The sequence below is a fragment of the Sardina pilchardus genome, chromosome 10, assembly GCF_963854185.1.
Source record: "Sardina pilchardus chromosome 10, fSarPil1.1, whole genome shotgun sequence".
Taxonomy (NCBI): Eukaryota; Metazoa; Chordata; class Actinopteri; order Clupeiformes; family Clupeidae; genus Sardina; species Sardina pilchardus.
Window position 1 is genome coordinate 25493201 of NC_085003.1, and position 24219 is coordinate 25517419.

Consider the following 24219-nt stretch of genomic DNA (forward strand, 5'->3'; position numbering starts at 1 on the left):
CTGGTTTGAGGGTGAGCTCGCCCACACACAGGCACAGCACAGGACAACAAACTCATCATCTGGACACTGATTTAAGTTCTTAGATCACCATTCAACCGCTTTGAATCTAGATAAACTCCTCAGTTTGTTTCTCTCTCCCTTTCCTTGTTTGATTTTAACTATTAAGCCTAAGCTATAGCCTATCTGTTCATGTTTCATCCAGGAAAATAAGTTATGTTTGTTATCTGAATGAAAGTTTCGATGAGGTTTCATCAGCTCACTGGGTCCTAAGGGATATCGGTTAAAAGCCAAAGATTACGCTAAGCGACTGAATGCTTGTCTCGACACCGCCCAACCATCGAAAGCGGGCTACACCTGCGACTTCAGAGACGTCATGGAGGCGAAGTGCTGCGACTCTCTAAACAAACGCAACAGGGAACTTTCCAGTGCGATTGAGACGTTTCGCAATATGAAACAGCCAACAATTAATAGCTCCAGACAACCCGCAGAGATACAAAATCCGATCATATTTGTAGGAATGTAGGCTACTGAGAGGTTTTATAGTAGCCTAGACAGTGACTAAACTAAATTAAACAGTGGGCGTTAGGCTACTGAAACGACCGGCTACCTGGTGAGTTTCCCCTGGCTGCATTAAAGTAAACTGAGATATCCTGCTCCGCCAGTTCCTTTGATAGACGAGACTGGGATGAAACTGTATAGCCTACAGTTCATGAAGTCAAAAGAGAAACGTTTTAAAAAATCAGGGCAGCAGTGCATATTCAGCATACCTGTGTGTCATCACCATCACCATCCTTGTCAAGTTCCCCGATGTAGTATTGCTCCATCCACCGCCGAGCGTTGTCTGAATGCCGGTGAGGGGGTCCATCCATCTGTTGGCTGATGTCCGTCCCGGTGCGACGCAGGATGAGCGCCTCGCCACCGGGATGCATTCTTAGGAAGCCCGTCACATCGTAAACCCGTGTCCCCAGCAGAACCCAACATGAGTCCTTAGTGGAGTGCCGTGAGACCTCCTTCATCGAGAAAAAACGAGGGGACACGGATGGGGACATGTCTGTGGTCCTTCGCACGTCCGAAAAGTGATCTTATTTCATATGACGAAAGTCCCAATTGTCAGAGGCCTTCACCTTCCGCAAACCAACTCCCCCAGTACACACCCTCTAGTCGGCTGGACTCCGCTCCGCGATCATTAGCATCTCATTAATGATTGATGAGGAAGCTTTTCCCCAGTCCAAGTCCAGATGGGTGGTTGGGTGGATGCACCTGTTGCGGTTCAGAAAGGATGAACTCTCATACACAGTTCCGATTGGTCGTTTTAAAACGTGGCCTAGAACTTGACTTTTTCGGCCTATATCTAATCAAATAAATGCAAAGCAACAACCGAGCGAACTTCCTTATTTCAGTGATGCGTTGCGTTTCTTCTTGAGTTTAATTTCCTGCGCAGGCTAAGTGAGCGCAATTAAAACAATTGCCAATGTTGAAACAATTGTTCTTATTTCGATGTTTTTTTTTTTTTTTTAAATGATTCTTGCTTTTGAAGAGTCAGGTAGGCTATTTGTAGATTCTATCCTCTTACGAACTTTACAGATGTGTTGGGCTACTCTGGTTACAGACATCGCTTCTAGATGCTGACATCATAGCCTACAGCCTACTCTGGCTACGTCGGCGATTCTCGAACCTCTCGGGCGCCATCTTATGGACTGGTAGGCCTATTTGTTTCATATGGGTATTTGTTTCATTATTGAGCAAACAAATAAATAGAGCTGCAAGCAAAGATACCTGACTTTGAAAAGAAAAATATTGCTTCTGATTAAAATACTTTGCGTTTCAAAAATGTTTTGCCTTCAAGCTCAGCAGGAAAGCAGTCCAGTAGTCTATGCGCACAGACACTCCGACAACTTCAGCTGGATTTTTGTCCAGTTTTCTTTGCTTCTCTTCTTTTATTCACCGTAAGCAAAGGCATACTGTATCCTATTCAATTGTATTCCAAAATTGTTCAAATGCTATTCCATAAGGAGAGCAGTAGCCTAGCCTATGACCTCATCAAAGTTGCCTTTGGAAGACCACACATTCACACAGCAGGTCTTTAGCTGTAGCCATCAGTAGCTTCACCTGAGCCTGCTGGTCTACAGAGGCCTCACACCTGACAGTTGGCGTGTTTCTTTAAGACCTGCAGTCTCACTCCTATCAACCACTCATTATTATAGTAGCCTATTGTAGAATTTTCAATTGGCTAAATGCATGATAAATGCATGTCTAATTCATGTCAATTCATATCAACAGGCCAGGGCTCCCACACGTTCATGGAACACTTGTATTTTATTTTCTAGTCATGATGGGAAATGCCTACATTTATTTAAATAATGAAATACCAACTAGTAATAATGTATTTTGTCCTGGAAAATGTTATTAGCATATTAGCCCCTGGTTCAGATTGCCTAATGTCTGTGTGTTCAGTAGGCTAATATTGGCAATATAACTGTCTCCATCTAGTGGTGGCTCAAAGTGTTCTCAAAGTGTGAGAAAGGCAGAACATCACACCATACATTGGAATATTGGACAATGCAGAATATTAAACCACATATTGGAATGATAATGATCTATTCCGCTTTCTCTCACGAGACAAACACCCAGTGAACAGTAGCAAAATGGAGATTCTTGAAGTAGTCCCAAACTGTGAGTGCACGCATATATTGCCTTTGAGGCAAATATGGTTATGGTTATGGTTATGGTTATGAAATTTAGCAGCCGCTTTTGTTCAAACAATAATAACAACAATACAATAGTTACATTCAACAAAGCATTTAAAAGTTGGACATAATATATGTGGCATATCTTTTTTTAAAAAAATGCCCGAGTACAGGTCAGTAGTCCCTCTTTTGGAGTTTTAGTATTATCACCTAAGTAGTTAACACTTAGGTGAGAATTTCAGAGAAACCCGGTAGAGCCTTAAAGAACGAGCCATTATATTCTGACCATTCCCCATCTGTCAATTCTGTTAGAATGGCAGGGCAGCTACTGCACAGAATCCCCCTTTGCCCAACTAAGGACAGCAATAGTACAAGGAACAATAGAACTCAATAGTACTGAGACAAAATGAGCTATGCAACATACAAAGGACAAACCAGAAAAGCATAATAGAGCCTCTTTGAATAATAGATGTGATTAGAATGATGCCACCAAAAGGTTCCATTTGATAATGAACTCAAGTGGGCATTATCAGAGCCATATATCTCTCTAGGACATTATGAATGGCAGTTCATGTAAATTATAGATCTGTATAATAATTCCAGAATGACTACAAAATCCGCTTTTCCAAATAGTTTTTATGACCTAAATTGTCAATTTATAAAAGTACAAGCCACAAACAATTCCATAAGTTTCAACATCTTTATTTTGATCTTGGACTAACATGAAACCAGGAGAGGCTGCACTCAACCTACTGATTTCTAACAGCTCTGCCTCCTGAGCCTTTATCCATGTCATCATGTATTTATAACATGTCATGATATGACATGATGTAGGACCGGTATTTTAAAAAGGCTGTGGGCCCAAGGACTCCCTCAATATGAGTGATGTCCACAAACACCTCAGGTAGTGGCGCTGAATTCAGAGCAGGTATAGGGCTGAGGATCTCAGTGATCTAATGGGTCTTTTCCGTTTGCATGGTATCAGTTAAACTCGACTCGACTCTAATTAGAGGGGATGCATCCCCTCTATTGAAATCCGGTCGCTTCTTATTATTATAATAATTATTATTATTCTTTTTACCTTTTTGTGCGCGCTATTCAGCCCGAACCGCTTAACGTACAAACTTGGTTGAAACACCGTTCTGTAGATCTTCCAAATATCTACTAGACAATCTATTTGACATTTTTGAGAAATGTATACTTTTTGAGATATTTGTAATTAAAAGTGTATTTTTCCCCCATAGACTTTAATGGAGAATGTGATGTCATAATGAGCCAGAACTCTCAGTTCCCAGTCTAGTTAGAACACTGCCCTGTGAATCCAACTGTCACTTTTAATCAAAGATTCTAGAACAGAGTTCCACTTTAGAATGTTTGGCTTTAAGCATCTCTCTCTCTCCCTGAACTACACATCCTATTGAAGTGTTTCCTGTGTGTCAAAATAAAAGTCTACCCAACAGATTGCATCCCCTCGTGTAATTCCTCGGGAATTGCATTTCTAGTCTGTACTTGATTTTGGTACCTACCGGGTGTTCATTTTCCACTTCAACAAACGTCATTGGTATCATCTCAGCTCGCTTGGAACCTCAATTGAGGTGAGGCCAAAAATAATCCCTCGGTTACCAGTTTTTGCTAATGGAAAACCAAAAAAGCGAGTAGAGTCAAGTTGAGTTGATCTGATACCATGCAGTGGAAAAGCCCCATAAGACATGCAGATCTGCTTTGGAAACAGATCTTCCACTGTCAACAGCCACCAGGAGTCAGCCAGTCCCTCACCTCATTCTTCACCCTGTTAGTGTGAAGTATCTTCACAGTTGACAAACTGTACAACAGCTCGACAATGAATGCAGTTGTTTACTTGATTCCAAAGAAAATACGAGTCCATGTAATTTAAAATTGATGCCATCAGCACAGTCATTAGTGTTCAATGCACTGTCAACCGTACACCTCTGTCTGACATCAATTCCGCTCCAGACCAGATAGGCCTAAGCGGTTGTGATTGGTTCCTGGGTTTGACATTGACAGAATGGGAAGGTTAAGGTCTGAGCGAATCCAGATGCACTACTAACAGATTGAGAGTTACACTAGAGTTCACCCAGGCTATAGAAAAGCAGGATCATGCTAAGAATACGGTGATCACACTTTTGTATACTAAAATCCGCAGATTTCATGTGAGTTTCTTTTTCAATATGTCCAGAAACAGAAAGCTCCAGTAATGCTCACTGACACTATGGATCGGACAAAGGCAGACATTTGAACCTGTTCCACAAACAATTGACAACAAGCACAAGTTTTGGAATTAGTGATATGTTTTATTTGTGTGATGATTTTGGACACTAAAGATAGTATGGTCTTTGGCGTAGAGGCTCTCCATTTCTCATCCAGTTTCTCAATTTCTGGATTCTATTGACGGTCAGCTTTCCAGACAAGCAGTTACTAGTGTGAAGTGTGTCAAGATTTCCATCTAGCCGACACTCTGGCCCAGGAATCATTAGTAGGAATCATTAGTGAGAAGTGTGTTTGTTGTAAGGTTTCTGATGGTGCTGGCCCAAGGGGAGATACCAACACAAATAGTGATGTTAGGGAGATTGTAAATATTCGGATCTCTGAATACCAGCTGGCTAGCTGGATCACTGTTTGGGGGGTGGCATCTTGTGATTTTCCGACTGTGTGTGTATGTTAAAAGTATAAGAACTGACCTCAACTACAGATATGTGGGCTTGTTACTTTGACATTTCATGTGGGTAACATGCTTCTGGCATAGAGAATAAAGTTGCAGTCTCACACCAGTTGGATTAATTAAGACCACACCACAACAGGATCCATCTGGATCCCATGCAACGTGTGTACATTGGATCCAACCTCCAAGAACAATGTGCCTTGCTATCTGCCTCCACCCCCCCCCCCCACACACACACACACACACAAACAAATAAACCAACAATGCCCATATCCACACAACTTCTTACCCTTTATATTTCTTCCTACGTACAAATACACTCACTTTTTCTCAGCAAAAGCACTATCATATTCCAAGTATGCTCATTCACACATAAACACAGACATACTGAGATCATTTCCCATCAGCAACGCTTGCTCTACATCCTGGGCAGTTGTATTCTCCCCCCCCCCAGGCCTTCTAATTTTACCCCTGGGAACAAAAGAAAAGGCTGCTGAATAATTCACAGCTAGTTTCTGGCGCTACAGCGTACAGAAATGTGAGCACCCCCCTCCCTCCTCAGCCCCCACCCTTACGTGTGAGCAAGGCAGTTGTGACCTCACGTGATGATGTCAGATCACCAGGGCTGGGCTGTTTGTCCGCCTTCTCGAGGCCGATTGGCCAGGTGAGGTGCACCAACACCTGTGCGCAGGTATAAGAGAACAGGGCCAGCGTTTGTCAGAATACACCAGCATCATCCAACACCCAGAGAAGAGAGGCACCATGGCGACAGTTGTACCGGTGAGTACCTGGGACGTGTGAGCGAGAACCTGTGTGTGTGTGTGTGTGTCTGTGTCTGTGGGATATGTTATTTTGTTGACTGGCATTTAGCAGACACTTTCATCCAAAGTAACATCGTTGATAGAATAGAATAGAATAGAATATATACTTTTTTGATCCCGTGAGGGAAATTCAGTTCTCTGCATTTAACCCAATTTAACCGAATTAGTGAACACACAGCACACAGTGAACACACAGTGAGGTGAATCACACAACCCAGAGCAGTGAGCTGCCTGCCCAACCAGCGGCTCTCGGGGAGCAGTGAGGGGTAAGATGCCTTGCTCAAGGGCACTTCAGCCGTTGTGGACTTAACTGCTCGGGGATCGAACCGGCAACCCTCTGGTTACAAGCCCGAAGCCCTAACCAGTACACCACGGCTGCCCCATGATGGAATTTCTGGGGCAACGGCTGTGTAAAGGAATGGCACCGGGTTTAATGGGTGATGGAGATTGAACATACATGTGACTGGTGGGCTTAACAGTGATGCTGCTGGGTCTTAGGGTAATACCATCGTACAGTGGTGGAGCTTTAAGATTAGGGTGCATTATTATGGTTATGGGAGTTTTAGGATGAGGCCAGGCTTTGTGGTAGCAGGAGCAAAGCTGCCCTTGCATCATTAAAAAGAGTGGAGATGCTACAGTGGACATCAAGGCTTTGGGTTGTGTAAGGTTTAGATATTAGAGTGTTGGACTTTGGAGATGATTGTTTTGGAGTTGTACAGTGATGGGGGGGGGGGGGGGGGGCTTTAAGGTGATGATTCACTTTGAGACAGAGGACTTTTAGGGAGATGAAATGTTACGCTGGTGAAGGACAATCAATTGCCGTCGTGATGCCTCAGTACCTCAAGATGATGATATAATGGTGGACTTTTAAAGTGACGAGGTGTTGGCATGCTGTGCCTCTGGGGTGATGGATTTAGGGTGGCGAAGGTGTGATGTGTGTGCATATGGGTGTCCTGATCAAGTGTCAGTAAAACAATCTGCTTGTGTGCCACCTCCCGGCCATACAGGCCCTGACAGATCCTGTGTGTTCATGAGTGAGTGTGAAGGGTTGGATTTCGTTCCGAGGAGGTGATTAATTAAGTCGTAGGTTTTGGTTGAGAGGGTGTAGGAACAGAAACAGTACTTATCCTGATTGGATTGATAGATCTTGTGGCAGATCTGAGTTCCGTCCTGTTCATTTCGGTGAGAGCTCTAGCATTTTACTGCTCTAGTGTTTTACAGCTCATCTTGCTAGAGGGGACTACACTAACATGCTCCTCTCTTTTTCTCTCTCTCTCTCTCACACAATATCCTGTCCTGTTCTTTCACTCAACACTCTCTGTATCTCTCTGTGTTTATATTTCCGCCACTATATCTACATCTAAATCTCTCATGTCTTACTTTATTTATGTTGCCTTCTTTTCTTTTCCTCACATCTCTCTCTCTCTTTCTTCCCTGTCTCTGCTTCCCTGCACTCCATCTCCCTTCCCCTCCATCTTTTTCTTTCTTTCTTTCTATCAATCTCTTATTTTCATTCTGCCTCCCTATTGCTCTCTCCCTCTCTCCCTCTCTCCCCCTCTCTCTCTCTCTCTGACCACTGCAGTGTGCGTCGTGTTATGGCAGTAGGAGCGTCCAGCCCCTGCAGCTCTTTGGGAAGTCCCCCAACAGCAGCTACATGTCCCTGCTGACGCACCGTAATCCGCGCGGAGGCCCCCGGCCCCGGCTGGCCTGCCACGGCCCCAAGCTCACGCTGCGGCAGATCTGCCGCATGCTGCGGATGATGCGGCAGGTGCGCAACCGAGAGGCCGCCGCCGCAACCGCGACCGCGACTGCAACCAGGTCAGTCTACACGTATGACCACCTGCACAACAAAAACATTACACAAAAACACTCAACACACCAACCAAACCAGTAGGGAGAATCTACTGCGTCTTATGTATACTGTGTGTGTGTGTGCGTAAGTGTGTTGAGCAGCTAAACAACGAGTGGCAGACTGTTGTCACATTGTTGCAAATCTCATGTTGATGCATTGTTCTACAAAATGGTTTGTCTTCTTAATTAGGATTTTTAAAAATAAGCTTAACAATAAACATAACCTTAACTCAAAACAGCTGTTATGTCAATTTGAAAATGTAAAAATGCTGCTTACTGCGCATTAATTATACGCTTATATATATTTTATATGCCATGTTTGAATGGCTATTGCACTAGTTAAGTTACAGTAAAAGATGGGTATTCACTTCATCATTTTTTATTATTATTGTTGTTTACTGATCAACAAAGTACGGCACAGAACCCAGCTCTCTGATGAACACTGAACATTTGACCTCTGAATGACGAATTGTAATTAAAATTACACCACACTTTGACGCACTGGCAAAAAGGGGTGTCCAACAGCACTGCTCCTATTAAAACTGACACGCTTAATGATGAGTTTGTTTCCTCTAGTTTAAGAAATAGATTCCACACAACAGATTTTTAGGGGTATGTTGGTTTATTAGTGCACCTCATCCACAACTGGTTGGGCCCATTAGTCAACCCAATGTGGCCCTTAAAGGAGAAATCTGCTGATTTTTCACATACCCGTAATTTCCCGACTATTAGCCGCGGCTTATACATTGATTTAGCTATATTTCTTCCGCTATGAGGTTAATACAGGGGGACAGTTAATATGGTGTTAATATGGTTTTGTTTCTTTTAACTTGCATAAAACACTGTCCTGCGGCTTATACACAATGCGGCTTATATGCGGGAAATTACTGTAGATCTCCATTTCTCAAGGTCACTGAGCACAGTCGGTGCGGAAAAAAACCCTAAAATAATCAGTTCTACCTAGCTCGAGTTGCAGCCAATAGCAAGGCACCTACTGTGTTACACCATGGGAGCATGTTCCTGAGCCCCCATGAACATGCCCCCAGAGTGTAGCGCTGTAGCTGCCTAGCAGCTCTTGCTGTTGGCCGTAGCGAGAAACAGAGGTCTATGTGAAAAATCGCCAGAATTCTCCTTTTAGCCAAAATATTCGCCCACCCCTGTCCTAGACCTAGTAAACTATTCTATCATAACCACACTATATTCAGGCCAGAACAGGTCCTGCATCTCAATTAGACTCCTGTCCAACACCTATCTATCTCATGTCCAGTGACCTAACCTCCTGTTCCTCTGTGTGTTGGCAGAAAACAGGGTGCCCCCCTCTCGACCCCCGGACCTCCTCCCGTACCACCCCCTGGGAGGACCACCAGCAAGAGGTGTCTGCCCAACTGCCTGCGTCGCAGACGCAACGCCAGCCTGAAAAGAGTGGGGTAACGATGGCACTGCCCCAGGCTGATCCCTAGCGCCCCCTAGGGGCAGCTGTTGGATGTGCGAGGGCCTCCTTCTGGACCCTCTCCTGCTCCGGCTCCAACTGGAAAGGGGACCCAGGAAACACCACCAGCATCATGAGTGACACAAGTTTGACAGAACACATCTCAGACGTGATCAGCATCCTCACAGCCAGGCTACACCAGGTGCGCAACTGAAGCATTTTCGTTTGCGGAACTAATGGCGAAAACGGAACTGGCTACAACAGACACAAGACACGAAAAGAATTTAAATAGACCAGTCGTTTAAAACCATTTTTTACGCTCTGTGAACGGAATGCTTTAGTTGCGCACCTGGTGTAGCCTGTCTATTTCTATGAGCCTCCACATCAGCATCATGATCAGCTGCAGCAGACGTATGTGAGATACAGTAACTCCTTTGTGATATTGGAGCAATTCTGACACAGCTTTACTCAAACACTCCCCATCACTGCTTTTCTCTCATCGGTAGACCACTACTGTGTGTGTCTGTCTGTGTGTGTGTGTGTGTGTGTGTGTGTGTGTAATTCCAGAGGCTGCAGCTTGTCTTGTCGCCATGCCGTTGTAATTACAGACAGGGCAACCTGACCTGAGTCAGGAAACCAAACCTGCTTGTTTGTCTGTTTATGCGTTTGTTTGTTTTAAAGGCAATTGTATTTGAACGGAAGGTTATTCAGGCCAATATTGCTACCAAAAAGATGCATTAACTGGATCATTTTCATTTTGTTTTTCTTAATCTGAATAAAAGCTAGAGTTATATGTCAAATAAAACATACATACACGTGTGTTTCTTACATTAGTTGTGAAATTGGTTGCTGTTGTTTTTGTAACTGATCATAAGTGTTTTTAGTGTTTCTTTGGAAAGGTGTTTCTTACATGTCTAATAGTGTTGTGTTTAAAAGGTTTAACATAATTTATAAATAAAAGTGGATTGATTTTACAAAAATGGAAATTCATTTCTAAGTCACTGCCTAAACTGTCATATAACATACTTAAATAAAACTTGGTGAAACACACCATTACTTTAATGCTCCAACACCTTGATTTATTTATCAGTTGGGTCCGGGTTATCAAAACAACAACAATTAGGCCTACAGTTTTTGATATGTTTTTATGATATATATTTTGGGGGCCCTAATTCAAATGAAAGTAAAGAGCAAAATCACCCAATGAAAGACGTGTCTCACGCATGGCCAACAGCTATCTTGTGGTGTGTGTATTTTCATGAGGAAGACTGGTAAGCACAACTGTCATTCCTACTAGATGTAATTCAAAGCCACATTAAGGCAACGCACTCCAGGATGGAATACACATAAACTAAAGAAAAGTATCTAGACTGTATACATGGTCTATGGTTCATGATATCATCGGCAGCAATATCACCAAAAGAGGCCGGTTGGCATTTCAGCAAACTCCCATCAGTGCCAATATGTGATGTCTCTAGACCAGAACTGCATACTGTCTTAAACACACATCAGTAGCTACAGGAGTCTGAAATGCCCACTCACTGGCCTGGCCATTCGGACAAGAGTGTTTCAGAGAAAAGGCTGACCTGCAAAGTATGGAATGTATGGTGCGGAATGTGTGTGTGTGTTTGAGTCTTGGGGAGTCAGTTCAATGGAAAACTGGTAAAACACTCACTTCCCCCCCTCTGTAACATAATACTTTGATGGATATTTAACGATGATCATTATGACTTCACTTCACTTACATTAAAAGTGACCCTTAGCACAAGCAATCTCAGGAAGCAAACACACATGGTTTTAGACGTTGAAGACAACAGACATACATGTATGTTATTGAATGGCCACGCCATTTACAATGGACAATAGCAACAAGATGGATCACTGCATGTGATTTCTACACTGTCTGGATCACTGCAATTTCTAACTATTACTTAAAAACTGCAGAGTAATTGCACTGGAAATTGCATAGAAATGACTAGTAATAAGGGGCTACTAAATATTATTACCATGAAATTACATAAAAATACCATAGAAATTACCACCTTAATTAATGCTGTTTGCATTGCTATTACTTAGAAACTGCAGAGTAATTGCACTAGAAACTGCATGGAAATTACTTGTAATAAGTGGTAACAAGGGATTGTTATCATGAAATTACATAGAAATTACCATACAATTACCACCTTATTAGCGAGCCGTAATGTAAAGTGTTACCGCAATTTCTAAAGCCATAGGAAATAAACCCAAAGCCAACAGATGTGCACACAAACTGTAAACCAAAAATGGTTTGATCACAGCAGTGCATTTGAAGAAAGGTTCAGTTCCGTTCCAAATGGCTTGCTAATTCAAATAGTGTTAGTCTAAAAGTCTAATCTGTTTGTTAATCTAATACCATGAGTGTGTAACATTGGTGCGTCAGTTCCATGCTCACACACGATAACCCATGCACAAGACATGTTGCTCGTTGCCAGATTTTGCACTTTGCCTGTCATTAAGGGCCCTACTGTACATCTGTGCAAGAATTGTAGTATATTGGAGTAAATGTGCTGAATTATGTGCAGTTTGTTTGGCTGTGGCCTGGATTTGGTTCCCCGCTTCTCTATTCATGCTCAAGTACTGGAATGTGTGAGCATGCAGCTCTGCTGAAAGTTTCATGTGAGATGTTGTCTCAGCAGCGGCAGGGTCGTGTTGGAACAAAGGAAGTCCTGCTCAAGTTTCTCTTCAGGGAGGAAGTCTGTCGCTGTGGCTTAACGCACACGCACACACACGCACGCACGCGCACACACACACACACACACATACACACACACGCACACGCACACATGCACGCACGCACACACGCACACACGCACACACGCACACACACACACACACACACACACACACACACACACACACGAATGCACGCAACACGCATGCACGCATAACACACACACACACACACACACACACACACACACGAATGCACGCAACACGCATGCACGCATATCACATACACTCTGACCCCTGGGCACATGCTCATGTGTGAACACACACTCACGTCAGCATACGCAAATCGAGCCCCATATTCAGCCTGCAAAATCTCGTATACACTTACGAAGCCATGCTCACCAACTCATGTACAGTTCTACAGTAACAGCAAGCATATCAGCATGCTTAAGCCTCTCAACACATAAACACACTTCAGCACACCTGGAGCTGATGGCCCTACTCAACACCCAACATACAGTATTCCAACCTATACAGTATATTTGTATATTTGTTCAGTGTTACACTACAAACAGTACTACAAACAGTAGATAAGCTGATACAGTAAGTTGATATGCTTACCCTATCAACATTTTGAAATATCTGATTGTTTTCTATTATTTTTCTTTGTATTTGCCGTAATGTTATGCTGTAAAATACTGTAAACTGTGTAGGAATACAAAGTAGGAATACTTTCCCCAAATACTTGAAACATACTTTATTTTTACAGTCCTACAGAACAGCCCACAGGCTGTGCTCATTGAGCTGTATTGTACTGTACGGTACTGTAATGTATTGATACGCAGCACTGCAATGTTCTAGTGGCTCGGATCTCATCAGAGATTACAGTCCTTGGCCTCCCTGTCCTCCTCCTCTTACTCTCACTCCTCTGCCTCTGCCTGTACTACTACTGTAATACTAAAGCTCTGATTGCTAATTGTAAAACTGCGTGACAGGTGTTTGCCCATGTGATGAGTCAGTGTGCATGGTAGGGCAGTTAGCTTTAGAATTTGAATGGCAGTGTGTTCTTTGAGAAAACAAGAGATTTTCTTCATGAAAACTGTGCTTATAGTTTAGCAGAATCGGTTCAGGAGGTTGGTGCATGAGCTACATATTATGGCCACTGTGTCTCAAGTACCAGAAATTGTGTGTAAACAATAGGGCTCGGGAACAAGCCTTGCATTCTAGGCATAGCCGCCATATTGGTAGCGCACCGAGCGTAATGTCCATTCATTCAGATGCAGAAGACAAGAAGCAGAAATGTAGTATTAGCGATTCTTTTCCTCTTGCGATCATGGGTGGTGCTGTTACACCCCACTACACAGCAACATACGACCAAGAAGGCAAAAACGAAGTAACAGGAACACACTAATATAGGCGGGAGTAAATCCATAGTAATCCATAGTAAACAAGCTGCCAATATGGCTGCGCCCGCGAAGTTTTCACGTCATGATCCCGAGCCCTATTGAGAAAAACTGTAATGAAGATTTTTGTATTGTCTCAATGAGTCTGAAGATAGAAACTCCAGACTGTAGATTGTCAAAGGCTTGTATTGGGAGTGAGAGTAAATGAGAGTCGCTCAAGTCTTTTGGCACCATCCACACCAGCTCAGCTGTGTCATGGCTGGTTTTGTCCATCTTGTTTGCCCTACAGCAAGCAGAAACTCCTCTGTCTGCACCCACACAGGAAATCAGAATACTCTAGATAATCTTCGCATTAAAATTAACCACTCTGGTAACCTTGGTATCGCCCACCTAGTTTCTCTGTTCTTTTTCATTTCCCTGAGATACTAGTCTGGCATCTGACAATACACACTTCCCTCATCCACCAGGGTGGAGGGCCAATCAGTGATCAGACAGGATGCCATTAGTTTGGAAATCAAAAGTGTCTGTGGTAAACAGTAGCAGCAATGCCTGCAAACATAAAAAAAAAAATGCATTGGGAAGAATGTATACATTTATGTACAGCAAAGGTAGGCCTAAATACACTTCTTCCAAATGCCGAATACACTTCTTCCTTCCGAAAGAAGGAAGTAATGTTGGGAACCATTGATTTGAGCTAACACAAAGTCTACGCCTGTTACGATATAGACTTGGCCAGACTCTTCACGAAGTGAAGCCAAGTAGTGAGTCTGGGGAAACCAGGCTTTGTTATGGCCGTCACCGTCTAGCAATGTGTTAATGTTATAGATGAAATACCACAGCAGATCATACATAATAAGTCTCTATCACACTATTCTTGGACACACTGCTGTCATCACTGCAGGGTTGTGTGTGTGTGTGTGTGTGTGTGTGCGTGTGTGTTCTCTGTTGCATGTGCTGAGCTATCAAGCTGTGTGTGGGTGGGACAGTAGGATGCTGTTGAGAGGTATGCTTGTGCCTTTGTACACACGTGTGTGTTCAGGGGTCAAGAGGATGTAGGTGTCAATATAAGATGCCAGTGTATAGGATGTGTGCTACTTCTAGGATGTTTTTGTGGGACACGTTTTTGCATTTGTGCACGTGTGTGTGCATGCGTATGGGTCAAGAGGATTTAGGTGTCAATGTAAGATGCCAGTGTATAGGATGTGCTACTTCTACAGTGGTTTTGTGGGACACGTTTTTGCATTTGTGCATGTGTGTGCGTGCGTAGGGGTCAAGAGGATGTAGGTATCAATATAAGATGCCAGTGTATAGGATGTGTGCTACTTCTAGGAGGTTTTTGTGGGACCCGTTTTTGCATTTGTGCACGTGTACAGTATGTGTGTGTTTGTGTGTGTGTGTGTGTGTGTGTGTGTAGTGGTCAAAAGGATGTAGGTGTCAGTATAAGATGCCAGTGTATGTGTGCTACTTCTAGGCTGTTCTTGTGGGACACGTCTGTGTGTGTGTATGTGTGTGTGTGTCTGTGTTTGTGTAGGAAGGTGTATAGAGCACTCCTTGGTGAGGTCAGCCCCAGACATTATCGTCGTGGCGACTCCTCGGGTGTCAGATCTGTAATTCCATTCGGTCGCCACTCAGTCGCCACTGTCCACAAACGGGCTCACGTGGAGCCAAATCAGGCCAGCCCTGAACACACACACACACACACACACACACACACACACACACACACACACACACACACACACACACACACACACACACACACACACACGCACACAGACACACAGACGTGCGCGCACGCGTATGGCTACTGCTGTATGTGAACTCATTAACTTCAAAACAGACTAGTGGCTGCACACATATTCCACAATATCGACAAAATGACTGAAACATTCCAGACATCACACCAGAAGTATAATGAGTGCTCTAGATAGGGTCTTTACGGACAAACTAAGTCTGCAGCGTATGTGTTTCCCTACCCCAAAAATAGATAGGTCACACTGGTAATTGACATAGGCATAAAACTATAACTGAATGTGTCAACAAAGCATTACTTTTCTCATCACTGTGAACATATCACCATCATCACCACCACAAGCAGATCATAATGATAAGAATTTGTGTGTGTATATGGGTCAAGAGGATTTAGGTGTCAATATAAGATGCCAGGATGTGTGCTACTTCTTGTTTTTGTGGACACAGGAGAGAATGAATAAGTGCAAACATGTTACTCATGGGCCCTCTCTGAATGTTTAACACTCTGTAAAGCGCCATGAGACATATGTAATGTTTTGGCGCTCTATCAGTGAAATTAAATTAAATTGAAATAGTGAATATATATAGGCCCATATATGGCTGTATAGGTGTGTGTGAAATATTAATTTAATTTCAACACAATTGTTCAACACAACAGATGGCATATGTACTGAGAGAAGTCATTCAGATGTACTAAGTATTGCAACCCAGGGATAGTCTCGCTATTACCTATCACCAGACCAAGTTCAATCTTTGGAGACTGAACATTAGCCTGGGGAGCGCTGTATTTCTACTGCACAAAAGGCATGATCAATGGGCATAGCTCAAATGACTCTGAGCGCTTTGATAGTCCTTCAAACAATCAGACCTACGAGCCAGGTGCTAGGTGGATAAGCCAGTGTGATTGGTAGCTGCAAATTTGTAACGGATGCTGGAGTGATAAATGTGCAAAAGCAAAGTTACGTTGATTATTTTGATTTCATATGTATTTATTTATTTGATTATATTACTTTATTTTTAAGGCAACACATTATTGATTTTTATGTTTTTATTGAGTGATTTGAGTTAAAGTTAAGAGAATGCCTAAGAATTAAATGTTCAAATTAAGGAGATGAAATCAAGTTATTTTCATTCAATAATCAGTTATGTTCCACTTTCGAAGAATCATCGTGAGTGAGGGGGTACTCACGGTATTACAAAAAGACTCAGGGGGTACACAAGGCAAAAAAGTTTGGGAACCAGAACCACTTAACTGTTTTAGCCCGTCTTTATTCGACACTGGGCCGGTGAGGCAGGCCGATCCGATATCAATACTGCCACCAGAGGGCGTTGTTTTACCGAGTTGACTCCTGAAACATTTTGGACTGTCCAGTGTCATGATGTAAATGTCGATGTGAATGAGTGTCATTCGTTTATTCTGAAACATGACTCCTGAATTTGACCGTAATAGTAAATAACAGAGACACATTTTAATTTAGAAGAATGAAGTGGAAAGTGAAGCAACATTAAATGAAAGCTAGAGTTCTAATCAGACCCAGATGCTTCGAGAGGCGCCTGCGTCTGGCATCTCAAGTGCGCGTCTGTGAGTTTGTTTACCATAGTAACCATGGCGGAGTTTAAGGACAGCGAGTTGCTGGAAGACAAGAGACGACTTATTGAACAATTAGAGAATTTAAGGTAACGAACGACACAGGCAGCATTATTTGTATAATAATCTAACTATCGCTGAGTGTGGTTCTCATGAAAATGTGTTTTCGATGCTTCACTTTTCTGTAGCTGAACAAAGTTACTCCTGACCATTAGACCTAACGACTACCTGGCTAGCCCATATGGGGTTAGCCCTAAGGTCTACCTATGCCCTCTTAGATCAAATAACTACCCCCATAACTGCCCCATAACTACCCCTTTTTCGAGGGCAATACACTGTTCACGATCACACACTTACCCCTTTTCCAGACGCTCAAATGCAGTGCTACGAGCTGAAACCGACATGTTTGAGCGGTATATTGCTCGTTTGGAACCACGTCAAATCACGGTACAGGGTGGACCTGAAGGCACTGCGGACGTACCGGTAAAGTGCCACTGATCAGTCTGTATCAAAAGCCAACAGACCTTTAATATACTGTATAAGTAAATGGCGAGATGGCAGTATTTGGTCTATCTTTGTAAGCATGTTTTATGTGTTATTGTTGTGTGGTAACTTAAAATACAGGATAGTGAACCAGTGATATTTCTTCTGCTGTTCAATGTTACTTGTTGTGATCACAGAATCGTACAAGGAAGACCACCAGAGCACGAACAATGACCCAGGATAAACTTCAGAAGTTGACGTTGGAGCAGAAATGTGATGTTGCCCAGAAGGAAATGGATGACATGAGGGAGGACCAGGAGAAATTTAAGGAAACCTCAGAGAGAGTGATTCTCAACCTTAAGGTCAATTAAATGAATATGGTTGGCAATGAATTCAGGGTCCGGAGACTCAGTTTGGTTCAGGAGGCCTAACCCATAGGCTACTGTAACTCAACTTAGAGTGTGTGGTATTTGTCTTAATGGCAGAGGCCTAGAGCCAAATAATTTGTGCATAACAAAGCCATTGGCTCTTTTTTAAGGTTTACTGTTTAACTTAGACCTTAGACCTTATCCAGGTTAGTCTCTGGTCCTTTCAGAGTTTGCTTCCTTTAGCATGGGTTCAAAGACACATGCAATGGAAAGTCCAAGTCACTTAGCAGCACTTTGTTCATATTGTTGTGTGCCTCTGTTAGGCCACCTTGGAGGAAGCTGACGTGCGGCTCGTGGAGGGGAAGAAGGCCAGCAATGAGTTTGACCGCGATGTGGCCAAGGTTCTGCGGGAGAAAAAGGGGGCCATGATGGGCGCTGAGAAGGTCGTCCGTTACTTTGAGGACAGGATGAGGGCAAAGGTGAGAGGTCATAACTGGGGGAACTAGAGTGATCCACTTCATCTCTAGGTTGGGTGTGTCCTCTTAGTGTGTGTTGCTCTGTAACTGCTTGAAGTAGTTGTGTGTAGTTTGATGTGGATCAGCTTGTTGTCTGTGGGTATAACGCTATGATTTTTGCTGTTCTGTTCTGTAGTGTTCTGGTGCATTTTCTAATTATGTCCCAATTGTGTAGTTGATGTAGCTGCTGTGTTCTTTTGGAGTAGTGGAGTTTCTCTATGTCCCTGTTCCTATGCCTCGGTAGGATACACTGATAGAGAAACTGCGTCTGAAGAACGCGGCGTTGCACGTGCAGAGGCGGAAGCTCTATCTTCAGATGCGCCAGAAAGAGGAGATGGGAGAGGCACTGCACGAGGTGGACTTCCAACAGCTGAAGATCGAAAACAGCCAGTATCTGGAGCGCATCGACGAGAGGAACCAGGACCTGCTCCGCCTCAAACTATTGGCAGGGAACACCCTGCAGATCCTCAACTCATATAAGGTGATAAGAGCTGCCACAGTCATCACTCCAACCTAAACTGCCAGTGTGCTGTGTGTGGTGTAGTGTATCAGAAAGGGGAGGGAAGTAAGCTCAACCTCCTCTAGAAGAGCCGTATTGCTTTGTTTTTTTTTTTAAGAGAACGTTTGTCACTGAACCACATATTTGGAATATCCCAGGGCCTGTTGCCATACGACTTTATTGTTTTGACTGTTGGTTGTTGGTGTGTGTGTGTGTGTGTGTGTGTGTGTGTGTGTGTGTGTGTGTGTGTGTGTGGTGGCAATGTGTGCTGCCTTCTTGGTTGGACTGTGCAGAAGAAGCTGCAGAACATAACCTGTGAGTCCAAACTGCTGAGCAGCAATATCGCCACACGGCGAGACATGCTGGTGAAGATCGAGGAAGAGACTGAGCAAGCTGAGGAGGTTGGATGGCTGGTGACATTCAGCCATTTACTTTCTATTTATACTCTCTGGCTCTTGTTTACATTGCCGCATAGGCCGGGACTGGCCAGTTTCACTGACTAATAACAACAATAGTTCACAGCACTTCTCAGAATGGGTGTAAACAGTCTAAGTGGTGCTGTCTGCAGTCTAAGTCATAATACACACAGGGCATTAAGCAGTCGATGAGGATTTATGGTTACTTAACCATATCTGCTGTGAGATTTTCCAAAAAGGACTCATTAGCCTAGGTTTCTTAGTCAAGTATACACACGTATACGAGGTATTTGTTCGCTGTATTTATCCCATCCGTGAATTAGTGAACACACAGAGCGCAGAGTTACATGTTGACAAAGGCACCAGTTGCTTCCAGTGGAACTAGATTTGGGCATTTCATTTGATTAAGACGTGGCTGCTCTTCTTCAGCATTGCTGTTAACTGTCATTTACACAGTGCTGTTTACTCTGCTAGTAAATCTGTGTTACACGCCATGTTCCTCTTAACCCAACCGTCCCATATTAGGAGCGTGCGAAGGCCGAGGTTCTGAACAGGAAGTTGCGAGGCCAGCTGGCAGATTTCCGCGTGCCACCCGTTCTGCAGTACATCACGGCCAAGGCCTCCCATAACCAGCTGGAGCAGACCGTGCGGGCCTGGGAGCGCAAAGTGGAGATCTCAGAGGTGAGGACACAATCATAATGCAGTGAGAATATCAGATGACCAGTATCTGTTTTGGAGTGACCATTTCCTTGACAGTAGAATGGTTTCAGTCACGTAAATGTCTTCGTAATTCCATTCAATACCAGTTTACAACTAATTAGTACTGACACTACAGTAACAGTTACATGACATCAGAAAAACAAATGAAAACTCGGAAATCTGAATTCTCAATGATTGGAATGGTACTTGGATTGAAAATGACACCAAAATGTGAATACTAAAAATAACTAAAAAAAGCACTCAGAGAGCGCAGAGCTCCGCCTGTATCGTTCTTCCTAGGTTGTTGTCATACATTTGAACCTAAACTATTCCGATCGCCACCACGTGGCCATACCATGCCATTACACCACTAAGCGAAACACGTAAACGGCTCCGGAATCCCGACGGTGTTACGGATCACTCCCACTTAATCGTTTCTTCCTTGGGTCATGTCTGACCTTCCCTGAAAATTTCAGCGAAATTCATCCATTACTTTTTGAGTTATCTTGCTAACAGACAGACAAACAAACAAACAGACAGACAAACATACGGTCCCCGATGAAAACATAACCTCCTTGGCGGAGGTAATAACAAATGTCATCAGTAGCCCAGGGCTTTCGAGGGTTAACTTCAGCATCGCAAATGGCCATGACATCTTGACGTCTGTCGAGTGTCCACCTCTAGGCCTACCCATATTTTTGCAAAAAGCCTATTCGGTGGCAGTGCACATTAACGATGGGCACAGACATACAGTGGGGACCATGTATTTGAACCCATGCTAAAGTTGACTAAAAAGAGGAATATAAATTCATCATTTGAAAATTGATCTTAATGCCTTAATTAGACAAATGAGTAAAAATCAAACCGCTAAGGACACCAATTGTCTTTGTGATTGAAGAATGTATCGTAAATAAATAAATGTTCTTCCTTAAATACAGGGGGCATAAGTATTTGACCCCTATGTTAAATTCCCATAGGAGCAGGAGGATTTTTACAGGCCAGCTATTTCATGGATCCAGGATACTATGCACCCTGATAAAGGCCTTTGGAATTAAAATAGCCCCACATAATCACATACCCTTCACCATAGCTAGAGGTTGGCATGGTGGTTTTTTTTTCAGTTAGCCTATTAGCCTGTTTGATCAAATGCATAATATCCTGGATCCGTGAAATAGCTGGCCTTTAAAAATAAAAACATTAAAAATTCTCCTGCTCCTATGGGAAGTTAACAATGGGGTCAAATACTTATGTTCTCTGTATTTTAGGAAGAACATTTATTTATTTACGATACATTCTTCAATCACAAAGACAATTGGTGTCCTTAGTGGTTGGATTTTTACTCATTTTTTGATTTAAGGCATTAAGATCAATTGTCATATGATGATTTTATATTCCTCTTTTTAGTCAACTTTAGCATGGGTTCAAATACATATGCTCCCCACTGTATGTTGTCTATACAGCTTGGTAGATAGTCCCATGAGCTGTCAATTGTCAAGCAGTGAAACAGTCATACTGTTGCTGCAGCCATCTCTAATGTGACACCCAATGGGGCATTTGTGGAAAAGTGTCCCTATGTTTCTTAGATTAGATTAGATTAACCTTTATTGTCATTGTGCAGAGACAACAAAATGCAGTTAGCGTCTAAACAGAAGTGCAAAGTGTAGCACTGCCTCACTGTACCATCTCAAGTTAGCTTTTATCCCCTACCAATAGTTCTCGATGACCTTGAGAAACAGAGATAAGTATGAACAATCTTTTTTTCCTTTTACTATCAACCATTGAAATGAGTTGGGGCAGTGGTTCCTCAGCCTCAAGTTGTACATGCTATTTTTATATTATAACTACAAATAAATCAAGTTATTACATACTTATACAACTTGCTGTTGTTTTGTCATGTATGTCCAGATGGCCCTGAAGACCCACACCAAGGCCTGGAACAAACTGAGGGCAATTGCTGCTGGACCAGGACCTGCCTCGTAAATAGCACAATCAAAACAAGGAGCTTACCTCACTGGATGTGCAACATGACGTTTCACATTAAAATATGCTTGTATTTTACAGATAAAGCAAATTGCTCCCTGACACAAATCTGACTAGATTCTGTTCTTGCACAATGTTACTCAACATCCACAGACTATATTGTAGAATGAATAGATAACTATGAGTTCAATAGGTTAACATGAAATCAACCAACCATTCCCACTTTACCTAGACATTGTTCTTATTATGTTCTTATCCTTTGTTAAATAGGTGTATTTTGTCTAAGTGTAGTTACTGTTCAAGTTATTCCTCAAATAAATATTGTGCCGTAACCATTCTTACATCACATCAAGACTTTATAGGAATTATTAGACTGGTGGTAACCGCACTCTTGAAATGAGACAGGCATATTTGGCCTCAGTGTCTAATTATTTCTACAAATTCTATACTTATTCCTCAAATAAACATTGTGCAGTAACCATTCTTCTACCATTGTAAGACAAGGAGGGGGGGGGGGGGGGGGGTGACATTGACAACTGTAGCCTACTTACCTGTTGAGATGAAATAGCTAGCTGCGTATAGCCAGTTCCTAGCAGAACAACGGAGACTTCCTGACTCCCATCAAGAGTTGAGAGGTGTGGAGGCAGTCAGAACACTGCATCTTTACCATGAAAATACTGACAAACTTACAGATAACATCATGTTATTAATGAAAAGGTTTATTTGTTAGTGCTGTGTATATTAAATGCTACATACAGATATTTGAGCATGAATGTACACATCCATTGCCACATGATGTAATTTAACTAGCTCATCCACGATCTACAATTTTGAAAAAAGTTAAAGAGTAAGTAAATGCACCAGAAGGCGCAGATACCAAGAAAGACTACAGGAACTAACACAGCAGGCATGCATAGGGTGGAGCCACAGAGGCCGTGGGGGGAGGAGACACATGCTAATGCTTCCTAAGGTCAAAGGTCAAGCCGTTTCCAATGACACCACTACAGTCACCCTCATCCTCTCCCCTGCCTCTCTGACCACTCCAACCTAGAATATAGATATTTATATATAGATCTTAAACAATATTAATAAAAAAAATTAATATACAACGCAAACTTGAGAACATAAAAACACTTGACATACATAGTTTCATTTAATCCCACTTGATGTCAACCTTGTCTTAATGCCAGGAGATCTCAGAATTTATAAAAAGCAAAAACAAAGAAAACAAAAAAATGAAAAACCTTATACTCAGAAATGGGCACAACACACACACACACTCACAATATGGGATTATGAAGAGAAAAATGTATATATATATTTTTTATATATATATAAAAGATAAAAACAACAAAAGACAAAAGGAGAGTAAGCTGGGTTCAGAATCCAACCTGACACCCCATTTAAGGCCAAAGAGTTCCAGCGGATAGCCCACTGCAAACAACAGCATCAAACTGACACAGTTGACCCTAGCACGAACAACAGCATAGCTAACACAGCCAGCATTATTGCAGACAGCACTGCACGAGTGCAGCTGTCACCAATACAGCACAGTACACTAGCGGACCTCGCTGCACGCCATAACCAGGGATCTGATAATACAACCGCATCACACTGCTGCAACTGACAGTACTGCTTACACACTGCACACCGGTAGTGCAGGTGAGAATCCTGCAGCCAGAGTCATGGTAACCGTCTGGCAACATTGCAGGTAGCATCAGAGTACAGGCCTGGCTACTGCAACAGGTTGCTGATGCAGTCGCCTGCAACGGAGATCCGTGATCTCTGGTAATACTGCACGACATACTGCTCCACCGCAAAACAAACAAACCAACAAACAAACAAACAAACAAACAAATAAGACAAATTAGACAAATGCGCAGGGGCCTTGCTGTGTGATTTCTGATTGGGGACAACTCCTAACCAGATTACATACTAAAGCTTTGTCAGACTCAACTGTCTGGAAGTCAGTAGGATTTCCTGTGCTTTCAGCGTCTCAGTTAACAGACTCTTTAACCACAAACCATGACTTTGACCTAAATCTTTGACATTGTTTACAGCGACCACACATCTTAGTTATGAATGTCCACTGATTTTAATTTAAAATACATATCAAGTCACACATTTGGCAAAGTCAGCACAAATTTCACATCGTGTCGCCTCAACAGTAAGCACCAGACACACCATTGTATCTTGTCAAACATCAACTCTAACCAAATGTAAAGCTAATTTCGACTATTCATGAGGCTCACCTTCAGTCTGGGGTGTGAGCCAGGCCAGGTCCGAATAATGGAAAAACCCTTCAAACAATTCATAAATATGTGTAATGCTTTGAATTT

The 24219-nt window shown here is 42.8% G+C and overlaps 2 protein-coding genes across 2 annotated transcripts in view; one reads left to right on the top strand and one right to left on the bottom strand.

Annotated features, from left to right (window-relative positions):
- Positions 1–1483, bottom strand: part of fa2h (fatty acid 2-hydroxylase) — a 31574-nt gene extending 30091 nt beyond the window's left edge. The window contains exon 1 of the mRNA XM_062547290.1: positions 768–1483. Coding sequence (XP_062403274.1) covers positions 768–1049 — 282 coding nt within the window. The 5' untranslated portion in view covers positions 1050–1483. The remainder of the gene's footprint in view (positions 1–767) is intronic.
- A 15454-nt stretch (positions 1484–16937) lies between these two features.
- Positions 16938–22295, top strand: cfap263 (cilia and flagella associated protein 263). The gene is made up of 8 exons (XM_062547530.1): positions 16938–17009; positions 17289–17403; positions 17601–17765; positions 18095–18250; positions 18531–18767; positions 19079–19186; positions 19727–19882; positions 21806–22295. The coding sequence occupies exons 1-8, from the start codon at positions 16939–16941 to the stop codon at positions 21878–21880; spliced, it is 1083 nt and encodes a 360-aa protein (XP_062403514.1). The 5' UTR covers position 16938; the 3' UTR covers positions 21881–22295.
- Positions 22296–24219: the final 1924 nt, after the last annotated feature.

Bases quoted from the DNA above. Each gene is read 5' to 3' on its own strand.
- cfap263 (XM_062547530.1), top strand. From the start codon at position 16,939: ATGGCGGAGTTTAAGGACAGCGAGTTGCTGGAAGACAAGAGACGACTT. The intron at 18,251-18,530 runs GTGAGAGGTCAT...ATGCCTCGGTAG, and splicing joins AGGACAGGATGAGGGCAAAG to GATACACTGATAGAGAAACT. The intron at 19,883-21,805 runs GTGAGGACACAA...ATGTATGTCCAG, and splicing joins GCAAAGTGGAGATCTCAGAG to ATGGCCCTGAAGACCCACAC.